Genomic DNA, 27,820 nt, shown 5'->3' on the forward strand with positions numbered 1-27,820 from the left:
AGCGTACATTTGCCCAAATGAAACTGCAATCGATCACGTTGCTGACAATTTTCCAGAGCGGTTCTCGTTTTGACCCTGCATCAGGCAGAGGTGACTTTGCTGAGCCCTTGTGATTTTGATCTTAATGTTCTCAAAATAAAGATTGATTGTCACACTGAGTGACGAGCCTATATTCCAGACACCTTCACAGCTCTGGTGCAACACTATTTTCATTCAAGTCTTCAAATGACATCTGCCAGTGAGAAGATTCCTGCTCACAAACAAAATGCCTTTTTGCAGCCCCCAAATAGCTTCAGATGTGAAATAAACTGTTTCTCTGCTAAATCCCACAGTAACTCAAATAAGAACAGGAGTGTGCTCATAGTTCCACAACTAATCCTTTTATTTATCCACGGTAGATAAACTGTTGCCCAAAATACTATGCGACTACTGTGCAATTCATTCATTGCCTACACTTCACTGAAGACACACCGACTCATCCTGGTTCCATCAGTAACCGAACAGGTAGAACACATTGTTCTCTCAATGGAAAATCTGAACGTACTAACACAGGGAACCACTGTTGGCAAGACACACTCCACACTGTATGTGATGCCCAGATTATTTTTATAACCCGATTCAAGCAGCTGTCTTGGGAAACAATATGCCACTCTCTGTCTATGCTTAAAAGAGTCACTTTTCGTGTTTTCTTTTATTTAAATCACGCTCAATTGGACAGGACTAAGAAACTGGTCAGCCAAAATAATCTTCATTACATTTTTTGTAGTTTGTATTTATTTTAAAACTAAACGACACAAAACTGGGACAAGACAGAGTTTTAAACCATACTTAAATATGTAGCCTAAATTAAAAGCAGCTTGCTTTGACGCTGTACAGTATCTGGAAAAGAGGACTTTAAGAATTCGATAAACATAAAGCATTACAATGTCCAAGGAGTAGTTTCTAACAGAAGAAAAAAAAACAACAAACAAAAAACATCCTACAGCATTAATTACGCAGTATTTAAGTGCTTCATTCATTACACAAATCCTGCAGCTGAATCACCCACTCTGAAACAAGTTGCTGCACCAGATCTTGCGTTTATGACGTCAGAAACTGTACAGTAGTTTACTAATAGTGCTGGTAAAAACAGAACAGGCTTGGTGGGTCTACTATGTCCTAACAGAAAGCACTGCAAGCAGAGGTCTGTACTAACATGCTGACGCACTTCAGATAATTTCTTCAGACAATAACAAAAACAGCAGCATTGTAGCATACCAGTTACAAAAACAACAACAACAACAGAAAAGGGGTCATTCAAAAGCAGCAATTCAGTATGTTACTTTACTAGTATATTTCTACACATCAAGACCAGTTCTTGAAGCTATTTCCTGTGGTGTAACTGTAGGTAAAGATTATTTCTTAGGTGGGGCCTTGTGACACCCTGCCCCTGTGTGTATTTGGTTTTAGTTTGTATTATTTTGTATTGTGTTATTATTGTTTCAAATGTATGTGGACACGGGTGTTTTAGGTTGGCAGGGAAGAATGAATTGCCTCCACTGCCAAATCAGTTTACGTGCAAAATGTGCCTGGGCCCTACTGAATGATTAACAAGCAAATCGAGCCCAGGCGCCGCTGCATAAAAGAGGCAGGGATCTCATGCAGGGTTGTGTTGTGTTCAGAGGAGGAACATAAATTAATATAATAATAACTGCTACTCGTGCTGGCTTCACAGCAGCACGATACTTCTTGACTGTGTTTGTCTGTTTGTTTTGGCCATCAAGTCTTTTGTTTTCGTTGAGTTTTTGTTTTGTATAAAATATTTGATTTGTTATTAAATACGTGCAACGGTGCTTTACCTCGCCGTACTGTGTGTGTCTTCCTGTCCTGACGTCGCCTCCAAGCCTATCTGTGACAGGCCTCTTGTCCATAGCACATTTATGAAAGAGAAAGATGTAATAATGCCCCATAGTAAACCACATTATGCATGCAAAGGAATAAGCCAGGTATGTTTTAGTTTGGTCAAAACAAACAATGCTCCCTTTTTAGACCACGTACAGTATGTGTGCAGCCAACAAGAAGTCAAATTGAAGTAAGACAGCTACTGCATTAACAACTAACCACAATGGGTTGTATTTTAAGAAAATACTGGCCACAATAAATACATTTTTTAGAATCTTTATTTTCTTCTCCTTCCCATTATAGATATACATTTGATACATTTGTTGCCCACCTGCTACTACTGAAACAAAATTAAACTTACATCCTAGAACTCTGCTAAACAGCATTCTTCTCAAAAATAAATGTGTATGTTATTTTCCAAGAACACAACAGAAGTGACTAAGAAGCAAGATGGAAGGTCAAACAGCATGTCTATAGGAAGTCACAGTAAACAAAGGATTGAGTATTCTTGACAGACACAGAGTTTCCTGCAGTAATTCAGAGGATTGTGTGGGAGCTAGGTGGACGTATCCTTAGGACAGATTGCCCTTTGTACTGACACAAGACAAATTCAAATGGCATCCTTTTCAGACTTTATAATCTCACTTTAAAAAACCAGTGACAGATTGCTGGTGGAGAAGTTTCTGGTTTCAGGAGAACAGAAGTCAAACACAGTAATCCCTATGGTGGGCTTAATCCCAAATCACACTGGGCAGAATCAATGTTCTACAATGACGCTTGCTAATCAGCAAAAGGTTTCCATTGGCAACTAGAAGAACCTGAATTTGAAAACAATTAAGGTTGCAGTTTTAGTCTCAAATATATTGAGAATTCACCAATACAATTTAATATATTGTTAGAACTCCAGATACTGCTAAAATAGTAGTGTACTTGTTCTTCCAGTTAGGAACTCTAAGTTTATCACTACTGATGAGCTATAAACACCACTCCGACACAGGAGTTATCATGCACGTCATTTTGCATAAGGGGTGTGTTATTCACAGCATGATGTATGGACTGCTTCAGCATTATGGGGTCTACAGAAGCTTGAGTTAAATTAAAAATGTAATTCATAAAAACATTACTGTGAACACCCCTTTAAAAAAAAAAAAATTACATCAAAAACACATGCTGCAGGTACTTTTACTATGCCTGATCCAACACAGTACATATTCTGTACTCAATTGTATTCCCAGGATGAACTTGCCCATGTCTTCTTGTTAGGAATCAATGCAGTCAATGTATTAGCAGTTGCAAATATCGCTCATGTTAACAAAGACATTACCTGAAGAAAGCTGTTCATTGGTGATGGTGGTCACTGTCTCATTGAAACTGTACACTTTTGTGAGCGACTGGTACAGTATGTGGCTTTTTTTAGGCACCATTTCAAACTATAAAATGTACACATCAGTTTAAAACCTTGGCTGCGCCAGTTTTAATAGGCTGAGAATTTCATTCATTTTATTTTTCAACAAAACGCTATTAACTTTCTCTTTCTGCAATAGAAGCTATAACTTTTTCGAACCTCACTGCTCATGAAAAAATGATTTAATGTTGTTTTGTAGGTAAAAGGCAAACTGAAATGCATTGTTTCATGTAAACACTGTAGCAACCGAACCAATAGTCCCAATATAAGAAACAGTGGGATAAATAAAGAAAGTGACTGCAGGACCAACGTGTTATTTTCATCCAACATATTCATCATATTGGTTTATTCGCCTGTTTTAGTTTCTCAAAAAACAAGTAGTTGATAATCTATTGTAGTATATAAACTGCATTTTCAATTATAGGCCAAGGGAAGATACTGTTCATTAAAATGTACTTCAGCAAAATTGAACAATTCTTTACTGGAGAAACGGGAAAATGAAAGTTAACTTGAACTTTTGTTGGTCTTTTTTATTCTCCACTCTTATACTATACAGCCTTTTTGAGGTATGGAAAACATTTCATAACACAAGTTATGGGCTTACAGTTGACCTGACAAAACTTGAAATGTTCCAACAGAAAAAATATATATATATATATATCTTTTTCATAAAAACGTAATTCTTGAGCAAGTACTTCTTCAGCCAACACAATCCCTCACATGCAGTAGGAGGGTAAATACAGTAGCCAACAGACTCATCGTCAGACCTCTTAAATATTTCATGAGTAAACCTAGAAGGTGCTTTCAAAGCTGCCACCTAGAATAAGGTTTACAGGAGCTGAGAGTAAAAGCAGTCGACTACTAACAGGCAGTAATCTTTTAAAATAAAATCTGCAATGTTGTAAAGTGACCTTCAAGTGCTAGAAAACCGTGATAAGGGAAGAACTATTGCTTTTCGGTTTTATCAATTAGCTTGCAGTGTGGAGTAGTGGTCAGGGCTCTGGACTCTTGACTGGAGGGTTGTGGGTTCAATCCCAGGTGGGGGACACTGCTGCTGTACCCGTGAGCAAGGTACTTTAACTAGATTGCTCCAGTAAAAACCCAACTGTATAAATGGGTAATTGTATGTAAAAATAATGTGATATCTTGTAATAATTGTAAGTCGCCCTGGATAAGGGCTTCTACTAAGAAATAAATAAATAGCTTTCCTACAGTGTCACACCACTCACCCCCTTGAGACTATTAAACAATAGTGGTTTCAGTGACAAGTATAGTTAGGGAACAGGGAGGTTAATTTGGCCTCCTCAGATCGTGTGATTTCAATTGAGGACCCTTTGTCCTATCAATATAATTGCCATTATGTCTGTGGCAGGGCAGAAGCTGTGTGTTTGTGATGCAAGTTGTGAATTGGTTTGTTTAGTCTTTTGTTAAACCTTTTATTCTGGCCCTCGTGCCCTGTTTGTTTGTTTTGGGGTTATTTGTTTAATAAAGTGTGCAACAGCGCTAAAACTGCAGCTTTCTCGCGTGGAGTGCAGGATGTGTCCTATAGTCTGGACGTCGCGAGTACGAGTCCAGGCTATTCGTTTGCCGACCGTGGACGGAAGCTCCCAGGGGGCGGCACACAATTGGTCAAGCACCGCATGGGGGGAGGGAGGGTTAGGTCGGCCAGGGTGTCCTCGGCTCACCACACACCAGCAACCCCTGTGGTCTGGCCCGGGCGCCTGCGGGCTTGCTTATAAGCTGCCCAGGGCTGCGTTGTCCTCCAACACTGTAGCTCTGGGTGGCTGCATGGGTAGTCTGTAGTGTGTAAAAAAGCAGGAGGCTAACAGCACATGCTTCGGAGGTGTGTTCATCTTCGCCCCTCCCGAGTCAGTGCAGGGGTGGTAGCGGTGAGCTGAGCTAAAGAAAATAATTGGACACTATTAAATTGGGGAGAAAATAACAAAAAACTAAAATTGGCGACTACTACATTTAAAAAAAAAAACTAAAAAACATAAACAATACAGCTTTCTGTCTCTGGGTCCAATTCTTGCCAGTAACCAGCCTGGGTCGTGATGCTACCCTGTCACAATGTCTTTTTGATATCATTATATATTTTTTGACCACTGGAGATTTCTTGTGAGGTATGTCAACCTGTGTGTGTACGCAATGGTTGGCATCATCTTATACAATACTGTGGATAGTTCAAGGCTAAAAACAAACAGAAATGTTAGGATGCCACTCATGGGGATCAATTAAGTGGCATTCATGACCGTTTTTTTTTTTTTTTTTTCTGCAGGACTTGAGTCCTGAAGGTCACTAAGGTTTAGTTTGGTGTAAGTATTAGGGGTGTTAATGCATTTGGTGTTTCATTTCCTAAGCATTTAAACTTTAGTATTAAAACGTGCTTAAATGGTTTACACATTGGGAATGTAACTTACTAGAAAAGCCATCATAATAAGCCCTCCATCCCTTTTGCTAAATTACTGCAACATGCATTTGTGTTTAAAAGTTTGTGTGTACAGTATTTCATTGTATATGGGGAAAAAACTGTGACGGAATATTGAATATGAAAAATTGCCCTACACTGCACATTTACAACTATGTAAAAACACCAAGATGAACACCTCTGAGGCGAACAGTTAAACATTTAGGGAACATTCTAAACATTTAACACATGGCTAAACTCCAAACTATTAACACCCTTATGTACATATGCATTAACAACAGCCTTGACAAAAATACTTTATGTATTTGCTAGCAGAGAGCAGCATTACAGGTGAATGCAAAGGTTCTGTGTTGTGGCTGTTTGACAGGTGTGTTATCGTTTTTGAGGCCAATGCTCCAGGAATATCCACACTTCCAGTATCTACACATAAAACTATTTCTAACCTTAAAATCACAATTTTATCCCAACCCTTTAAACCTAATCCTTTAGTTTAGCTACGGTACATGAAAATGTGACCAGGGAGCTAGTGGCATGGTTTGGTTAAAATGACATGAAATCATGCTGTTATAAGGTCATATTAAAATAGGCTCTGTTTAACAAATGACAAGCAACAAAAGGGCAAAGTAAAAGGCTTGTGCGTCCTTGTCATTAATACACATGTCACACAGTGGTTAACCTCCTCAGCCCTGTTTACACAGGGAGGTACAGTACACACCACATGAGCTGGCATAACAACATGACCTTGACGAGTAAAGGCCACATCAAAAATGTGTTAAAAATCCAGATATGAAATACAGTTCCTCTGTGGCTATGTTGTAAAGTAGGGCAGCGCAGCCCAGCCCAGCCACCAGACTCAATATCCATAAAACATCCATCGCTACCAGATAATATCCGGTTTATGCGCATTGCATCAAAGAGGATGAAATTTAAAGAAGTCTATTTATAAACCAAATCCCTGCCTGGGATTAAGCCTATTAAAAGTAATCTACTGTACCAGTCACTTTTATAGAATTCAGGCATTTTAGCACTTTGCTTCCAGCTCATAGCCATTCACATTTCAAGGTACAGTAGCAGTCCTATAACAAATACAATTATTTTAAGACTTGAATGTAAAACGAGAGGAAATGGTAAGCATGCATGAAATATGTAAGGTCTGCAGTTCACCGTTTCCTCCTCGAAACATCCACATTTGAAATCTTTCACACAGTGGAGAAAAAAAATGCTTGAAATCAGCAACTTGTAAAAGGCACCCAGATACATCAGCCCATTGACCACAGCTGCTCCTGCTAAAACTCTCACCAGAGGTTCGTCAATAATGCAGTACAATTCAGGAAAAAAACAGCCCTGTGAAGGCAAATCAGTCCATACGAAGTGACGTTTCACACATTGTAAAACTAGGGTAACTCTCATGCCATTTGCATGAAGGATCCTGAAGAAAGAAGGAATCCTAAATTGGACAGAAAAAAGAAGTTTAAAAATAGAAAATTACTAAAAAAATAAATTAAAAAAAAATCGCCTTGGGCAAACATGATAAATGATACAACCCATTTACTAGTACACATAATTCTACTGTCATGTCAATGTGCCAAATATGGAAAGGATGGCATGCAGCAATTCATCCACAATGACAATATATCTATTCAGCCAGTGTTACTAACTGTCTACGTTGCACATCAAAATACCTGGGAGACACTATATACTGTATAGTTAGCAGTCATCTTGCCTTATAAAGCTTCTGACCTTCATTGTCATCATTGCCATTCATATTTCAGACAGCTGTTAAGGATCTGCACTGCAGTTAATCATTCCTGTGTCATACAGCAGCTCCCTTAATAAAGGTAGGATAACCACAAGTGATGATGCTGTCAAATTGCAAAGACAGTTCCACAGAATAATGGAATGCAAAGATAACAGTAAAATGAAATACAACTTACAGTGAGGAAACTGTTTACTGTACACATTCTCACACAAATCATTTGGATTATCTGACTCCAATAACATTAACAATGTGTCACTGGTTTCCGTAATAACAATGTAGAGTCCCACACAATTGTTTTTTTTGTTTTGTTTTGTTTGACCTTTACAATGATATTCACATGCATATTTTGTTTTTAATTGTACATACGTTGCATGTAGATGCAGTAGATCACACAGTACTCATTCGTCTCACAAACTGACATAGTGGCAGGCAGGTTATGAGGGGGACAACACTTTCACCCCTACAGTTAAAAACTTTTCGGCAGACTAGAATAAACAGCTTAGAATGTCAACAAGGTCTGCTTTAATGTCTGTCCTGTATTAGGTTTTGTGTAAAAGTGGTTCTAGAAGACACATATGTGCCTAATACATAAAAAAAATATAACAAGGAGAAAATAATGCACTGTATGATAACTTTAGCAGTGGGCAGCAGTGTGGAGTAGTGGGTAGGGCTCTGGACTCTTGACCGGAGGGTCGTGGGTTCAATCCCAAGTGGGGACACTGCTGCTGTACCCTTGAGCAAGGTACTTTACCTAGATTGCTCCAGCAAAAACCCAACTGTATAAATAGGTAATTGTATGTAAAAATAATGTGATATCTTGTAACAATTGCAAGTCACCCTGGATAAGGGCATCTGCTAAGAAATAAATAATAATTAGGTAACAAACTTTAAAAAGGGCCCAAAGAATGACTCCTTTTGTCTATTTTTGATACAATATGTTAGTTGACTTTCACAGAGCAGCTACAGTACTGTCCCTTATAAAGGTTCACCATGATATCTTTGCACTGTAGTCGTTTTTTGTATTTTTTCGGAGATATTTTCGCCCATTCTTCAACACAGTTGAGTTCTTTGATCACTTGGAGTTCTGCAATCGACTTTGGTTTCCTTTTTGCAACAGTAGCCTTCAAGTCAATCCACAACATCTTGATGAGATTCAAGTCTGGGGACTGAGATGGCCAATCCATAACTGTAATCTTCCTTTTTTCAGAAACTCCTGTGTAGACTTTGCAGAATGCTTCTGGTCATTATCTTGCTGGAATATAAACTTACATCCAATAAGCCTTCTAGCACAGGGTAACAAATGTCTTGACATTTTGCAGCGTTCATTGATCCTTCTACAATACAAAGGAAAAACAAGCCTATGCCATCACACAACGTCCACCATGTTTAATACTGGGCATAATAAACTTCTTTGAATTCCTCTCCTCTCTTCCTCCAAACACATTGTTGCTTTCTTCAAGAAAAAATGCTATATTTTGGATTCGCCAGACGATAACATTTGGTTTAAGAAATCATCAGGCATCTTCAAGTATTCAACAGAAAACTCCAAATCGCTTTCTTTTGTGTATTGTTTTTCACAAAGGTTTGCATCATGATCTTCGCCCATGGACAGTCATCTTGTTAAGGTATCGTTGAATTGTTCGCTCGTTAATTTTTTGGCCATCTTCTCTCAATTCTTGTGTCAAATTTTTTATAGTAATCCAAGGATTTTGCCGGGCTACTCAAATGATGATTCTTCCAGATTTTGCAGAAATTTTTCTTTGTCTTCCACACCTGGAGCTAGCTGTAGTAGTTCCTGTTCTCCTGTGTTTGTCAATAATAGCACACACAGTGCTTTTCGGTTTTTGCTATTTTTCTAGTAGTTTCTCCATTTTCGTTTAGGTTTATCACTGCCATTTTGAGATCGTTGCTGTACTCTTTAGTTTTAACCATTTTTGTTGCTTTTTTAATCACAAATTTCAAATGTATGTTTCAGCACTTGTAGATTATGTATTTATTTATTCTATAAATTATCATCAGGTGTTGGTTTTCAATCATAATCATTTTCAATAATTAGCAATAAATGGGTTTCATACAAAATATGTTGATTGCCCAAATACTTTTGTCAAAGTATGAAATTCATTTTTGCATGTACTCTCCTATCGCGGTGTTGACCTTTCAGCTCCCTCCTATCTCTAGGCTATCATTTCTCCCTGCACCCCTCTCCGCTCCTCCACCTCTGGCAGACTGGCTGTACCCCCCCTCCGCTCCCCCTCCTCCAGAGCCCACTCCTTCTCCACCTGCTCAGTCCCCGACCACCTTCTGGCGCCTCTTTAGACAACCTGTTTAGACAGCATCTGTAAACACCACAACTCTCAACCATACTGAACTATATGGCACCCAATTGTACCAGTACTTGCATCAGCTTGCAATTGCACGAACTGCTCCATAACTTGCCACATTCAACTACTGCTCCTAACTACTTACTGTATCTTGTATTTGATTTTACTCTTATAGGTAACCACTCATGTTTTTTGTAATTGCTCTTATTTGAAATCATTCTCATCCATTTATCATACTTACTGCGTGTTCTTACTGGACTTTACTCATATAAGCAATTACTTACTATAAATTTTAACTGCTCTTCATCAAACTCGCTTTTACTTATAATTTACTGTATTCTTTATTTTGCTCTTACTTGAATTTGATCTTACTGTACTTTCATAACTGCTCTTATCTGTATTACGATATTTTGTAATTAATATTTTAGAATGCAATACTTTGTACTGTGATATTATGTAACAATTGTAAGTCGCCTTGGATAAGGGCATCTACTAAGAAATAAATAAATAAATAAATAAATAAATAAATAAATATGTAATAATTATGTTATTTTATTACAAAGCTGAATCTCTACTTAATTTAATGTCTTTCAATAGAACAATTAGAAATGATAGAAATCACTTTCTTTGCGGTTTTTCCTCATTTTTTTAATACTTATATGGGATTTTTTGCGATGCCCTTTCTGAGTTTAACAGCTGGTAGAGGTACAGGGAGGTCTAGCCACTTGCCATAGGTCATGATGCAGGGCCACACTCATAAACACGTCATAGCATGTTGGTACATGATTTTTGTAGGACTGCAACTCATTTATCATACATTTTTTTAAAGTTGTACACAATTTAAACAACAAGAGAAACAACCAAAGCTTTAGCTTTGTTTGCCCTGTAAACAGGGTCAACTGCAAGTTAACAATTGGGCCAGCACAAAACCAAGAGAATAAGGACTACCTGGCTTTGCTTGTTTGCCAACTGATATTGCTGCCTCAATAGGTTTACTGAAGTACATTTAACAAGCAGCCTCCTTGGAATTGTGTTATTGCTCAATAATAATAGGTTTTAAATAACCAGCCATTCACGCCTAAACATACAGTATTGCTTCCTTATTCTTTTATTACAATTCTACACCTAACCTTTAAAACATACTGACTGTTCCAATACTAAATATACCATTAGGATCTCCTTTTTTAAAAGGCTATCACTTACTACCATTCAATTGTATTACCTATAAAAAAATATATATATACCTTTTAGACCTGCGAAGTCTTGATCTTGTGAGGAAATGAGGCATGGAAAAGTTAGAAAGAACTGTCCAAAAGCTTGAGTCAGACATGGTCCAAATTTAATTACAGCCCAGGTTTTAAGGTTAAAGGTTTAATTCAGGGGGATATTTAAACTGTGGAGTGCCACCGGCGCTCCTTGCAGAGCAATCAAAGCACAACTTGATTTGTCGACACTCATCTGCAGCCAGCTGTAGCACACGGCATGTCCAGGGGGCACAGTGTCCTTAAGGTCCTGTAATTACTCAGTCAGTTCCCAGAGGATCCTGTACACATTTTCCCTTCTTTTTAGCTTGACCCAAACAACCTCTACCCCTGGGAGAGAACCGACACCAATTGCTGAACCACTTTTTATCCCTCTTCGTTCTTCTGATAATGAAATGCTCCGTGTCACTGTAACTGCCTCAGCCAAACACACTGCATATCATCTAACAGGCAGCTACCACTTTGCATCCTTTGTAGGGGGTGGAAACCGAAAGCAACAATGCATCATCACCGGCAGTTACTAAGCCTGTGCATCTTACGCAAGCTGGGTCCTCCTCCTGTAACTTTCCCTCCTTCCTTTTTTAAAAATGAAGTTGTGTCGCACTGCCATCTCAGGATTCTGATTTACAAAATATAGCATACTCCCGACCTCTCTTCCCTAAGCAAATTAGATAACTAGCTAAGCTCCAGGAGTCTCAGTATTTAAACTACCTTTAATCTCCCACTCTGTCTCTTGCTCTTTGTTTATCAACAGATAAGGCAAAAGAGTACCTTTTTTATTTTTATTTTTTATTATTATTATTTATATTTATTTATTTATTTATTTATTTTAAAGGTTTGAAGCTGTTAAAGCAGCAAATAAATGATCTGTTCCAAAGCCCTGTCTGCTGTTAAGCAAAACACTGCAGCAGAAACAGCCTGAGAGAGAGAAGAGCACGCAGCAACACGCTTACAATCCAGAGGGGAAGGTGATTTGTAAACAGTGATCTCAGCCAGGACCTTATTCCTATTCTGCTGTGCATTTAACTCAAAATACTCAACAGCTGTTTTGGAGGTTCCCAGATAATGAATAAGCTGTTTCTCTGAAACAAGCTAAAGAGGCACAAGCTACTTGACAACCATGTTCCTGTTGTGTTCCAATCAACAGCAGGCTGCATTATCGAGTAATTTCTGCTACAGTTATGGTGGGTATACTGAACTCTACTTCTACCTTGTTACATGGCTCTAATTTGTTAGAGCCTCGAAGTGTTCAAGTCTAACTGAAGGATATTTAAGTGGCAAAATTCCCTTGCACCAAAAACTTTCTAATTGGGTCATCAGGTAATTTATTTTTCTGATTAACTTGAGTTGCTTTGGGGATGGGGGATTAACATTAAAAAGGAACCAACCTAGATATGAAGAATTAGTGGCTCTCAAACAAAAAATTAATGTATCTTTATAGAGAATGGGGTCTATATACACAGGTGGTCTAAATACAACAGCCCTTTAAACTCTGCTACCACTGGGATGCTCTTTAAGAAGATTTATACATTTTAAGATGCTGGTGTCGGCTGAATTTTCCAAAAATAAAAATAGACCTCGCTGTGTCATTTGCTTATACAGACAACAGGCGTCAACAAACACACTGGACTGAAATGACTGGTTGAAGGTCCTGTGAAAGTAATTTAATCATGTGACTGGTTTAGACACATACTGGAAGTAGATGAATATGCCTAGCCCTTTCCAATCTCAATTACCAATGAAGAGCTGCTTAAATTCCTCTTAGCAAGTCATGGCGATAACCCAAAATGAAAGGAAGATACAGCTGGGCCTGTACCCAACCCTATGCCTTAAAAAGGTTTGTTGATTGCTAGGCTACCCAGAAACTGGAAACACAGTTGTCAGTCTTGGTCACCAACATGAAAAATGAATCCTTGTTAGGAACACTGATTTTATTTTATTGTTAAACATTTGAGAAGTACAGAACCGCTTCCAATGGTCCTACTGTATATACAAATATGTTAGTAAGATTGGTAAACAAAAAATTGTAGGCAATACACTGATTTTTTGGAATAATTATTAAATATGAAATTTACAAGTTCTCAGGCAACCCCAGACCTCAATTTAAACAGAGCCTTAAAAAATGCCAATGAACAGCTAAACCAGTAATAATGTATCTATTCAAAATATTGTACACAGCCTTCTTTAAATCAGAGCAAGGCTATTAACTATTTTTTGGCGGAAGGATGTGTGTTCAAACATGTTCAAAATAGGAAGTAGATTTTTTAAATGGATTATAAAGGCTCATGCTGTGCATTTAATATGAGTCTATAGAAGGCCGGTGGTTACAGTAACAGGGACAGTACAGAACTAGGACAGCTTTCTCTCACTAGCACACACTGCAATCTTTTCAAGTTCAATTATCACTTCAGTCATTTAAAAGGGAAAGGAAATGGCTGGAAATTATTAAATCAAGTGCTAAATGTAACATTTCCCAATCAAAACACCCTTGTGTTTATCTTATAACACAATAAAAAACTTTTAAAACTACGGCAACCAGCACATGTGTTCCACCATTTTGACACCGCCATTTTCCTGTGACATCACTGGTTGGAGCGCTCGACAAACAAAGATGGCAAAACTCACAAGAGCATTGGAACTAAGTGACTCTGAAGAGCTAGAAATCTATTGGTAAAAACTTTCTGTATGAATTTGAGCCAATCACAAAGCGCCAAATACGCCCTACTGAAACTGAAAGGAAGGATTCAGATTCCTGGGAATCTGATCCAGATAGTGAGAGATCCTGACAGAACAGCACAGAGTTTCTGTTGCAGCTGCTTTAACTGCACAGTAATGCCGACTCAAAATTCTCGTACACATTACATTATTATTATTAATTTACATAATAATAAATAACAACAACAACCCCCTTCCTAGGTATTAAATACATATAACAGCTCTACTATGCGATGATCTGATTCAAGCATTGAAAATCCTAAAAGATATAGACAATGTCGACCCATGGGACTTTTTTGACCTGAAAAAATAAATAAGGACTAGGGGTCACAAATGGAGATTATTTAAAGGGGCATTCAGAACAGAAAATAGGAGGCACTTTTTTACACAGAGAATTGTGAGGGTATGGAACCAACTCCCCAGTAATGTTGTTGAAGCTGACACCCTGGGATCCTTCAAGAAGGTGCTTGATGAGATTCTGGGATCAATAAGCTACTAACAACCAAAACTAGCAAGATGGGCTGAATGGCCTCCTCTCGTTTGTAAACTTTCTTATGTTCTAATAACCATATCTGTTTTACTGTACTGAAGTACTAATGCCGTTAACCCTTTGCGGTCCATTGTCGGAGTGGGTCCGACATTGCAATTATTCCTCTCAGGTCCTTTGTCGCACTGGGTCCAACATCATTATAGCAACGCAAAAAACGGGTTTCTAGTCGTTTTTTCTTCGGAAAAAGCCGAGAAAACCATTCAATTGCCGAGTGGGAGCGACAGCAGCCGAGACAAGTCGAAAAAAAATAAATAAATAAAGGCGTATCTCGTGAATAGTCATACATGGCCTGGTATCAGATAACGGGGCGGTCATAGTAAACAAGCTAGCTGAGTGCGTCAGCGCACAGAGACTATCATGGACATTTGCAGAGCTTTTTTCAGATGTTATAGTAATAAAATAATGACTTGGAACGCATTATTGAGGAGTTTGGTGATAAAACGAGTGATCAGGAGATGAATGATCGGTATGTACAACTATTATTTTTATTATTATTTATTTCTTACATAGGTGAAAGCGATAGCGAACGAAAGGGTGGGGCGGGGCTGGAGATGCCTAGCGAGTGCTTTGTTGATATGCAGGGCCATTTAAACCCGTTTGACTGTGGAAAAAAATACTTTTAAACAGCACGTCTAAAATTTACTGCACGTGTGAAAATAAATTAGACCTGACGTGCCTGACGCGCACTTAATAAATGGACTGCAAAGGGTTAAACCTGTAAAAGCACTGGATCGCCCAGATTGCTTATTACTTGGGCAGTCTGCGCAACCAACCAATCCACTTTTTAAAGCATTTAATAAACCAAAAGGGCACTACTACTGCTCTGATTCGTTAACTTTTAATTAAATAAGTATGATTTTCTTGATTATTAAAAGTTGTCTGGACATATAGCACACCCTGTGCACGAACAAAACCACTTGCAGGAGTTTAAAACATCTCTGCCCTCCTTAAACGTCTCCCCTGAGTTTAAGTGTGTGCTCAGACCATATATATATATATATATATATATATATTATATATACATACATACACACACACACACATACACACACACACACACACACACACACACACACACACACACACACACACACAGTGCCTTGCAAAAGTATTCAGACCCCTGGCCAATTCCCTCATATTACTGAATTACAAATGGTACATTGAAATTTCGTTGTTTGATATTTTATTTTAAAACACTGATACTCAAAATCAATTATTGTAAGGTAACATTGGTTTTATGTTGGGAAATATTTTTTAGAAAAATAAAAAACTGAAATATCTTGCTTGCACACATTAACCCTTTGCAGTCCATTTATTAAGTGCGCGTCAGGTCCAATTTATTTTCACACGCAGTTAATTTTAGACGCGCTGTTTAAAAGTATTTTTTTTTCACAGTCAAACGGGTTTAAAAGGCCCTGCATATCAACAAAGCACGCACTAGGCATCTCCAGCCCCGCCCCACCCTTTCTTTCACTATAGCTTTCACATATGCTAAGAAATAATAAATAATAATAATAATAATAATAATAATAATAATAATAATAATAATAATAATAATAATAATAATAATAGTCGTACATACCGATCAATCCTCTCCTGATCACTCGTTTTATCACCAAACTCCTCAATAATGCAATCCAAGTCATTATTTTATTACTATAACATCTCAAAAAAGCTCTGCAAATGTCTGTGATAGTCTCTGTGCGCCGATTCAGTAACAGGCAGCTTGTTTCCTTATGGCCGCCCCTATCTGATCCCAGGGGCAGGTATGACTATTCATGAGATACGCCTTTGTTTTTTTTTAAATCGGCTTGTCTCGGCTCCTGTCACTCCCACTCGGCCATTGAATGGTTTTCTCAGCTTTTTCCGGAGAAAAAAACGACTAGAAACCAGTTTTTTGCATTTTTTTGATGATGTCGGACAGGGTCCGACAATGGACCGGATAGGAATAATTGCAATGTCGGACCAGGTCCGACAATGGACCGCAAAGGGTTAATATTTGGTAGAGCCACTTTTTGCTGCAATAACAGCTTTAAGTCTTTTGGGGTAAGTATGTACCAGCTTTGCACACAGTGTCGGAGTGATTTTGGCCCATTCTTCTTGGCAGATTTGCTCCAGGTTGTTCAGGTTGGTTGGACGACGCTTGTGGACCGCAATTTTCAAAGGGATTGAGATCAGGACTTTGACTGGGCCACTGTAGGACATTCACCTTTTTGTTCTTGGGCCACTCCCATGTTGCTTTGGCCTTGTGCTTGGGATCATTGTCCTGCTGAAAGGTGAATTTCCTCCCAAGCTTCAGTTTTTTAGCAGACTGAAGCAGGTTCTCTTGCAGTATTTCCTTGTATTTTGCTCCATCCATTCTTCCTTCAATTTTAACAAGATGCCCAGTCCCTGCTGATGAAAAGCATCCCCACAGCATGATGCTGCCACCACCATACTTCACTGTAGGGATGGTGTGTCTTGAGGCATGGGCAGTGTTAGGTTTGCGCCACACATAACGCTTTGAGTTTTGGCCAAAAAGCTCTATCTTGGTCTCATCTGACCACAAAACCTTTTCCCACATCGCAGCTGGGTCACTCTCATGCTCCAGACGTGCTTTCAGATGGTACTTTTTGAGTAACGGCTTCTTTTCTTGCCATCCTACCATACAGGCCAGTGTTATGCAGAGCTCTTGATATGGTTGACTGGTGCACCATTACTCCACTCCCAGCCACTGAACTCTGTAGCTCCTTCAAAGTGATTGTTGGTCTCTCTGTGGCTTCTCTCACAAGTCTCCTTCTTGTTTGTGCGCTGAATTTTGAGGGACGGCCTTTTCTTGGCAGTGCCTGGGTGGTGTGATGCAGCTTCCACTTCCTGATTATTGATCCAACTGTGCTCACTGGGATATCCAAACACTTGGATATTATTTTGTACCCTTTCCCTAATCTATGCATTTGTATTACTTTATCTCTAACTTCTGTAGAATGCTCTTTGGTCTTCATTTTCCTTCAGATTCACAGCCTGACCAATGATCCTTCAACAGTGGGGTTTTTATCCAGAAAATGTGACAGCAGCTTTAATGGTTCACAGGTGGAGGCCAATGGTAAGGTAATTGTGTCCTCGTTAGGGCAATTTCTTTCAATCGGTGTAAACTAGGAGCTTCCACAGCACAGGGGTTGAATATTTATGCAAGCAAGGTATTTCAGTTTTTTATTTTTCTTAAAAATATTTCCCAACATAAAACCAATGTCACCTTACAATAATTGATTTTGAGTTTCAGTGTTTTAAAATAAAATATCAAACAGAACGAAATTTCAATGTACCATTTGTAATTCAGTAATATGAGAGAATTGGTCAGGGGTCTGGATACTTTTGCAAGGCACTGTATATGTATATATGCGTGTGTGTAATTATATATATATATATATATATATATATATATATATATATATATATATATATATATATATATATTACACACACACACACACACCTATAGTGTTTGGAATCCATTCATTGCAAAGATGATGCAATTACCGTATGTCACTCCATTCTGGACATTCAGAAAAAAAGAAACAGAATTCTCACTCGATGACAGATACTTAAAGTTATTTTCTTCTCAGAGTGGTAGAAAAACAAAGGCTCTGAGCTGTAATGCACTCCGGTCATACTGTGATGCAACCACGCTGGAAGAAAAAGGCTCAATAGCATGTTTAAACTGAAGGTATTAATAATTCAATCGGTTTGGGTCCAGCGATTGTGCAATTCTTATGAAGCAGAACAGGCAGGCTGCAGCAAACAAAAAAAGGAAACCAAGCTTGTGATTTGTATTATGCTGTGCTGATTATCAACACATTTACACCTCTGACGCGCAGTTTATGCAGCACTGAAATGGAAACCCTGCAGATCTTAAATAGTTTAGCTCCCTCTGCAACAGACTTAAAATGTCAAAGAGGCTACAGCCTACACAAAGAGAGCGATTGAAAAAAGGAAGGAAGCAACACTTTATAAAATGCTCTTGAAAGTATGAGCAGAATATTGTTTGTCAGATGTATAGAAAACCTGCAGCAAGATCATAACTAGGTCAGATCAAATTAGTTTTAAAATGCTGAATAGTTTGAATCATATCTTAAAACATGTAATAAAATTCTACCTTTGATTACTGTAAAATGTGTTGTCCGAAGATTGTTTTGGTAAAGCATACACAACATTGTCAGGACCGATATTTAATATACGGTGAAATAATCTTGTACAGGACCAATCTGTGAGTTCACAACCAGTAAAATACATTGTGACAAAAAAAAATAAATTGAGGAGAGAGAGAGAGAGAGAGAGAGAGAGAGAGAAGATTATTGACCCAAGGCTATTGTTACCGACAGGGGGCTATAATGCCTGAGGCCAATTCTGGCCTGTGATTGGTTAAAACCTCATCATAGGAGCAAAAAAAGATTAAACTATTGCTCTGACATCCTTACACCACCGGGCAATAGTCTCCATCTGTCATGCGATTGGTTCACAGCACTGTAGGTCCCACCCCTTTTCAAAGGAAAGCCTTTCCCCCCTGCACTCCTCACAACAAGATAAAATGGCTGAACACCGATTCTGTGACTTAACAGAAAATGAATTGCAAAAAACACACAACAAAAGAAAGATGCTCCAAACACTAAAATGGTGATTAAAACATCACTCACTTTTTTCTAACTTTCTAAAATTTAACACGACAAAAACAAATATGGCGGGACATAAACTGGATCATGCAGCAGTCAGCAAACCAAATGGAGACGGATAAAAACTCTGATTAAAAACATGTTCTGTTATTTATCTACGTATGCTGTATCAGCTATATTTAAACAAAATAGATAAAAGTTGTATTTACTATCCAACCTTGCTTCACTTATTTTCTTGACCGATTCCTTCATTAAATATGTACTGCAGACTCAGCCACAGTGGAAAATTAAATGCCCCTCGGGAAGACTATTGTTACCTCCAGGGTGCCTGCGGCTTCGGGCATTATAGCCCCTTGTCAGTAACAATAGTCTTCCCTCGGGTCAATAATTTTCCACTATAGCCCTCCTCTCCAGTCCAGGCAGACAGACATATAGATGAACACAAAAAAGTTTAAATGAGTAAAACATTTATTTCAGGATATTTCAGACAAAAGCCCTTCAGCTGTGATTATTCAAAATGAACATGACTATAGACCAATATCAGAATCCAATATCAGACTGGTATTATTTTTCTTTATGTTTGAATAGTGTTGAAGTGGCACATGAATCAAGCTATATCCCAAATAACTTTTTTTTCTGTCTTAAAAAAAAAAAAAAAAAAAAAAAAAAAAAAAAAAAAAACTCTGTCTAAACATTTGTAAACTAGACTAAGTTGTATGGTAATCTTAACAATGAGCTTGCTCTATCTGAGAGTCTAGATAACCAGTATGACTAGACTAAAATATGTTTTAAAAAGCCATTTCCACGAACATCCTGGCTTTATTAACATCTAGCTTAACTGAAAAATAAGACCAGGCTTTAGATCATACACCCTCTTTCCTTTAACATGTTACTAGCTGAAAAGCAGACCTTGACTTTGAACATTTGTTTTTTAATTGAATCCCAGTTTCAAAACAACAGCTATAATATTGAAAACTTTACTTTGAGAGGATACTGTATTGCTTTGTTTTATAGTATGTTGGCAACTTAATGCATGTATGTGCTATTGTTATCTTTCAGCACTACTAAGGACATGATTTATGTGTGCCACCTAATTGAGAAACATGTTTGGTATATGGCAATATGGGAAACAATTTGAATTTGTTATATGAAACCATGTCATCTACAAACCCAAACAATCAAGCTTTATATTGTGGACCTTCTACATAATTCCTTGGGATGTACAAATACATGCACAGTATACACAATATTGAGATTCTGAAATCATCAACTGCATTTTGTAAAGCGCTTTGTGATGGTTGTCCACTACGAAAGGAGCTATATAAAATAAAGATTCATTGATTAATTGATTTGCACTGTATACATCATGGTATAAAAATAACGCAGAGGGTATTTTTCAGTAATTTATCAAAAGGAAAAGGTTCATTATTAAGACATGAAGTGTTCCAAATGAAGTTTAGATTAGGAAGCATACTAAAAGGGTTAGGATAAGAATCCATTAAAATGTCTTCCTCTGTTTGGGAATATCATTATAAAAATGATTGATGGCGTACTGGGTTGGTCTTCTGGGGGGAAACCGATTTACCACAAGCTGAAGCTTCTGTAATAAGCATGTCAATGACACAGATTATCATGGAGGTCTATAAATCACAATGACATCTTTCTTACAAAAATGTTCTTGCATAAAGAGGAGAAAAAGCACAAAACATCTGCACCTTCCATCAGTCTAACATAAAGCCATGCTAAAATGGAATAAACATTACTTTACTTGTATTGAACTAAGAACTAATCATCACCACCTGAAAATGATCATTTAAAAAAACTATTATAAGGATGGATAGCCACGTTTGAATATTCAAATAAAAAAATGGGCTTCATTCCATTTACTGTACATCAAAACAATTTAAAAAAGTAGAACTTGGGGATTGAAGGAAAGGTAAAAAAAAAAAAGCTTTTAGGAGCAAGTTGGCAGTTACAGTAAGAATTCAGACCTCTGGTGACCAGTCTTACTCCAAATAGTCAAATCCAGGTTAATTACTGCTCGATAAGACCTTTGGACTAAATTCCTAGTCCATTATTATCAAGTAATGGGCTTTAAATTGTCTATTTGATCCATTTGGAGTAGAAAAAGGACTATAAGAAGAGAATCCATTCGCCTACTAAAAGCTGTAAAACCTGTGCTGGTTTGCGATGCTGGAGGACAGGATGCTTTTCCTGTTTGTCTAACCCCACTCACATGGTTTGCTGACAGCATATCACTGTATAGCTAAATAGATAAACCCCTCTTCAAAACAAAGGTGCAATATTTTAATAAGCCTGACATCTCACAAGTGCAGTGGTAACCAAAATGTTATCCATTTACTCCAATACTGGGTCGGATACTCTTTTGTTGATTTTACCACAAGAAATGTATTAAATGTATTGCTGCTATGGTTACTGCCAAGCCTGGTATAACTAAAAGTGAATGGTGTACCGGCACATATATCTTTTTGCTATGTATACACTACAAGGTCCGAGAGGGGTCCATGACTATTTTTAATTTAGTTGAGGAAGGAAAAAAATAAATAAATAAATAAATAAAAAACACATCAACTTTGTACTGTGGGAAAAAAAAAAAAAAAAAAACTTAGCATCTACCACATACTACAGATCCATTCTCAAAATAAAGGGAAGCACAGCTGTGAAACTGCCCATAGTGTTCTTCAATACCATCAATCATGAAACGTACTATGCAAATACAACACACATACACACACACACGTACATAAATAACATACAAAATACAGACCCGCTCTACTGCTCTTTAGAACTGAAATACACAAGTTTCTAAAAAGACAGGATGGGACTTCGAATCCTTATTAATGTTTAGACAAGAAATGTGTATACTAGTAGTGATTATTTCCCCCCTGTATATACAGAGTATAGTAGAGACCAGATGGCATCTTGCCACACACAGCCTTAATCCTGCTTTCTACAGATATATTTGAAACAATGTGTGTTAAGGCTTCATAGCGTCACATATCCAGCCCAAGTATCTGAAATTCAGAGTGATAAGATTAGAAAGACATGTGGCAACCAGCACATTTTCATGGACAAATGAAAAGCTTCATTCGATGGATTAGTCTTCCTGTCAGATTCTAAGAGAAGCTTGTTAAAAGAATACAGTATGCCGTTCATTTAAACAATAAAAGTATGAAGGTTTTGTTTTTCCAGTTTGCCAAAAATAAGCTTTTGGGAGTGAGGTAGGGGGTTTAATGATATTTTACTGGATTTGTTTTGCGTAAATGCAGCATGTTGTGCTCAACCCAACTGTTGTGCTCAAACCAGACCTCAAGAAAGAATATTTCAGCTGCTTTTCCTTCTAAGATTTGTATCAATACAATCTGTTTAACTCATGATTTGTTGCTCAGCTTCCCCTGTGCCAAAACAAAATGGCCGCTTCGCTAGGCTCTTCCTTACCTCCAAAAGTGAAACGCGTGCAGCGGGCTGCAAGGGCTGCAGGGGCTTGTAGGAGTTGGGCTCAAGCTTCTTGGAGTGAGGCTGCAAGTTAAACCGAGTTTAATAAATAGATATCCTTTAGACAACACCTATAGAACTGCCTGTTAATAAGAATTCCCAAGCAGGCAGAGGCACATCATTACGCTGAGGAATTACACACACAAATTCACAAAACCAGATTCATTTAAGATGTAAACTCATCACATTACTTTTTACACTAGGCTTAACATAAAACCTACCATTTTATATTTATTATTTACTACAAATATTTAATGTACCAGTATTTATTCAGAAAAAAAACAGTGCTCAGTGGTATCTGTGTTGCCTGTGAAACAGATCATTTTAAATCACAAAGGTTAAGTCCTGATTTGAATCACCTCTGTAGAACATAATTAAACTGAATGAGGTCATGCAAATCACATCCACAGAATGAACGGCTTGAGGATCAATACTACGGCATTTCTGCGTAGTAAAGGCCTTGCAAGGATCTCTGCAGAGTTTGCACAATTCACAAACTGCTTCAAACTAGGAAATTAAGACTTGTGTGGAAGCAGGAGGGGAAAAATAATTATCTAAAAGGTAAAACAAGATATATGAAGAAATATAAATAGTCACAACACCAGTTTTAAACTACATGTGATTTCCAACAGAAATAAACTAGCAAGCCTTATGTTGATTTACTATTAATTTTGTATAACTCAGCTATGTAAAACATACTGTTACACTAAATTTGGAATCACTCTTTTGTATAGATAACAATGATGAACATAATCTGAGTAATACTGTTTTTAGCAATACAAATTAAACGTATTTAAAAAAAAAAAAAAAACTCTATAAATTCCATATTTTACACCAAACTGTTTTGGTTCATATGTAAACAAAACTGATGCAATCTCACACCAAAAAACACACACACACACACAACAACAAAAAGCATTACATAACATGTAAACATACACCAATGTAATGATTAATACAGCTCAGATTGTGTTTATTTTTTTATTGAAACATTAAAGTACAGTCAGTGTGTGTATACATGTGAACACAGTTAATTCTGTTATCTTGACACTATTGTAGCTGCCCTGTTTAAGGTTTTTGAAGTATTTGCTTGGAACAGACGGCCTTTTGTGAAGCTGTTGCACAGAACAAACAGATTGGCCACAGACTGTGAAGTCTTCACCATTACAATGAACTGCCAAGATAATTATGCACTGTGTTTCTGTATCCTCAGAAATAAACAAACAGAGAGCTTCTTGTTGTGAATCTGCTGCAGTATCCTGGCTTTAGACTCTCTCACACACACACACACATATATATATACACGCACTACGCACTGAGGCTGATGCTTGCTGCAGTGCATTTTAAATCATGTTCCTCCACCTTGCTCTGCTACCAAGATATTCCACGGCAACCACATTCAGAAACGCTCTCGCTAAACAACAGCATTGCCACCATATAGGAGTCAGAAAGGGAAAAACAAATCATTAAAATATTGAAAATGAGGAAAATACTCACTCCAAGGTCAGCCCTGGAATTCGCAGTCTCTCCCGCTGGGCTTTCATGGCTGCAGTATGTGAGCTCACTCTATTGTAACCGTGACATATTTATTGCCAGCATCCCGGCACTGACAAAGAGCCAACATGAACTACTATAAAGGAATGGACTAACAATCTCTCTGGGGGTGGTGGAGGCAAGTTTGGGTCCTTCCAGTTCCACCTCTAGCTGTCAGATAAGAATGTCAGCTGCCTGCAGAGGCTGAAGGGAGCCCCCCTCAGCTCTGATTCGCTCAGGAAACACAGCAAAGCCCAATGCACTCTGGACCCACATGCTTTATGCTTATCTAAAAATTGATATGCCACTGCATATACATGCAATTCACCTCAGACAATTGAAAAGCCCTCTTCATCACAGGGACTGGCAGCACTTGTGAGAGCAATTACAGCAATGCAAGCTTTTCCTCTTGAAATGACAGCCAGTTAATGCTCTCTATTTGCACCTTCATTACAACAAAGGTGTTCTCATCTGTTTTAAGCATTTCCTATTCAACGTTTGTGTATGCATGCATGTAGCCTGCCTATGTATATTTACTGTATATTGAGAAAGTGTACATAGCTGACCACTAACCTATTTTCCACGTCATCATTAAAAACAAATCTCCAGTGATGTCCCAACAACTTTAATAATACATACATTTTTTTTGTTGTTTCAGATGTAATTAAACACGTATATTATTATTATTATTATAATTACTTTCTCAAAGAGACGAGCAATCTAAAATTAATTTACAGTAAATCCCCCAAAAAAGTGGCAAATTACTTTGGCCCTCACAATGGGCCGCTCTCCAACAAACTCCCCCCAAAAGGTAGCTACTGCCCTTGGTTACAAACAAATACTACCTACCAAATGCTATGTATTGGGTATTGTATATGTATACACAAATACCATCTAAATTACCATATAATTTCATATGAGTAAACATTCTACAAATCATTGATTTTTGCACAGCACAACAACTTCAAAGCCTATTTCAAAAAATGCCATCAATGACCACAGGCATGTCAATTACGTTGAGCTCCACTTTTTAAATTATTAATCCTAGATGGAGGTGCCTGATTTGCCAGTTATTGCCAACCATTATATTCTGTGTGCCTGTTAGCCACGGGGGCCTCAATCAACAATAAGAGAAGGGCCTTGGAAACAAAAAAAAAAATCAATTGGCAATCAGGAGGAGACAAAGAATAGAAATGGGAAGCAAGAATCCTATTTATTTCATACGTGAGAAAAGATCAGTGATTCAAAAAGGAAAATTGACTGTTTGCCTTTAGAAACATATACAAAATGAGTCTAGTTCCCATAATTTTCGTTCACAACGATGTCCCTTTCTTTAATAGGAATAGGAACTATCCATTTCCATATAAATATTTTATCAGTTTTGGACTTAAAATATTTTACCGGGGGGTTCCCGAGTGGCGCATCCAGTAAAGGCGCTCCACGTGGAGTGCAGGATGTGCTCTATAGTCTGGACGTCGCGAGTTCGAGTCCAGGCTATTCCACTGCCGACCGTGGACAGGAGCTCCCAGGGGGCGGCACACAATTGGCTGAGCGTCGTCCGGGGGGAGGGAGGGTTAGGTCGGCCAGGGTGTCCTCAGCTCACCGTACACCAGCGACCCCTGTAGTCTGGCCGGGCGCCTGCGGGCTTGCCTGTAAGCTGCCTGAGAGCTACGTTGTCCTCCGACGCTGTAGCTCTTGGGTGGCAGCATGGTGAGTCTGCAGTGTGAAAAAAAGCTGTCAGCTGACGGCACACGCTTTGGAGGACAGTATGTGTTCGTCTTCGCCCTCCTAAGTCAGCGCAGGGGTGGCAGCGGGGAGCTGAGATTATAAAAAAATAATTGGCAACTCTAAATTGGGATAAAATAAAAATAATTGGCAACGACTAAATTTAAAAAAAAATGTATATATATATATATATATATATATATATATATATATACAGACGTGCTCAAATTTGTTGGTACCCTTACAGCTCATTGAAATAATGCTTCTTTCCTCCTGAAAAGTGATGAAATTAAAAGCTATTTTATCATGTATACTTGCATGCCTTTGGTATGTCATAGAATAAAGCAAAGAAGCTGTGAAAAGAGATGAATTATTGCTTATTCTACAAAGATATTCTAAAATGGCCTGGACACATTCGTTGGTACCCCTTAGAAAAGATAATAAATAATTGGATTATAGTGATATTTCAAACTAATTAGTTTCTTTAATTAGTATCACACATGTCTCCAATCTTGTAATTAGTCATTCAGCCTATTTAAATGGAGAAAAGTAGTCACTGTGCTGTTTGGTATCATTGTGTGCACCACACTGAGCGTGGACCAGAGAAAGCAAAGGAGAGAGTTGTCTGAGGAGATCAGAAAGAAAATAATAGACAAGCATGGTAAAGGTCAAGGCTACAAGACCATCTCCAAGCAGCTTGATGTTCCTGTGACAACAGTTGCAAATATTATAAAGAAATTTAAGGTCCATGGAACTATAGCCAACCTCCCTGGGCGTGGCCGCAAGAGGAAAATCGACCCCAGATTGAACAGAAGGATAGTGCGAATGGTAGAAAAAGAACCAAGGGTAACTGCCAAAGAGATACAAGCTGAACTCCAAAGTGAAGGTACGTCAGTTTCTGATCGCACCATCCGTTGCTTTTTGAGCGAAAGTGGGCTCCATGGAAGAAGACCCAGGAGGACTCCACTTTTGAAAGAAACATAAAAAAGCCAGACTGGAATTTGCTAAAAATGCATATTGACAAGCCACAATCCTTCTGGGAGAATGTCCTTTGGACAGATGAGTCAATACTGGAGCTTTTTGGCAAGTCACATCAGCTCTGTGTTCACAGACAAAAAAATGAAGCTTTCAAAGAAAAGAACACCATACCTACAGTGAAACATGGAGGAGGCTTGGTTATGTTTTGGGGCTGCTTTGATGCGCCTGGCACAGGGTGCCTTGAATCTGTGCAGGGCACAATGAAATCTCAAGAATATCAAGGCATTCTGGAGCGAAACGTACTGCCCAGTGTCAGAAAGCTCTGTCTCAGTCGCAGGTCATGGGTCCTCCAACAGGATAATGACCCAAAACACACAGCTAAAAGCACCCAAGAATGGAGAAGAACAAAACATTGGACTATTCTGAAGTGGCCTTCTATGAGTCCTGATCTGAATCCTATCGAACATCTATGGAAAGAGCTGAAACTTGCAGTCTGGAGAAGGCACCCATCAAACCTGAGACAGCTGGAGCAGTTTGCTCAGGAAGAGTGGGCCAAACTACCTGTTAACAGGTGCAGAAGTCTCACTGAGAGCTACAGAAAACATTTGATTGCAGTGATTGCCTCTAAAGGTTGTGCAACAAAATATTAGGTTAGCGGTCCCATCATTTTTGTCCATGCCATTTTCATTTGTTTTATTATTTACAATATTATGTTGAATAAAAAGTCTGATTTCTATTAAATATGGAATAAACAATGGTGGATGCCAATTACTTTTGTCAGTTTCAAGTTATTTCGGAGAAAATTGTGCATTCTTCGTTTTTTGTGGAGGGGTACCAACAAATTTGAGCACGTCTGTATGTATATATATATATATATATATATATATATATATATATATATATATATATATATATATATAATTTTACCAAAACAAAACTATTATTATTTATTTCTTATCCAGGGTGACTTACAATTGTTGCAAGATATCACATTATATTTACATACAATTACATTATTTTTTACACATTATTTTTACATAGTTACCCATTTATACAGTTGGGTTTTCACTGGAGCAATCTAGGTAAAGTACCTTGCCCAAG

The 27,820-nt window shown here is 38.0% G+C and overlaps 1 protein-coding gene across 7 annotated transcripts in view; it reads right to left on the bottom strand.

The window, feature by feature from the left end:
* Positions 1–27,820, bottom strand: part of LOC117403709 (microtubule-associated serine/threonine-protein kinase 3-like) — a 160,579-nt gene that overhangs the window by 55,422 nt on the left and 77,337 nt on the right. For 3 of the 7 annotated variants that reach the window (XM_059006569.1, XM_059006565.1, XM_059006575.1), the window contains one exon: positions 22,427–22,507. The exons of 2 other annotated variants lie outside the window; for them this stretch is intronic. In XM_059006569.1, the coding sequence (XP_058862552.1) occupies positions 22,427–22,507 (81 nt within the window). Of the gene's footprint in view, positions 1–11,038; positions 11,792–22,426; positions 22,508–23,980; positions 24,179–27,820 lie in introns of those variants that run through there. 2 more of the 7 variants (XM_059006579.1, XM_059006585.1) reach the window with 2 other exon arrangements.

Source organism: Acipenser ruthenus, chromosome 2 (assembly GCF_902713425.1).
Source record: "Acipenser ruthenus chromosome 2, fAciRut3.2 maternal haplotype, whole genome shotgun sequence".
NCBI lineage: Eukaryota > Metazoa > Chordata > Actinopteri > Acipenseriformes > Acipenseridae > Acipenser > Acipenser ruthenus.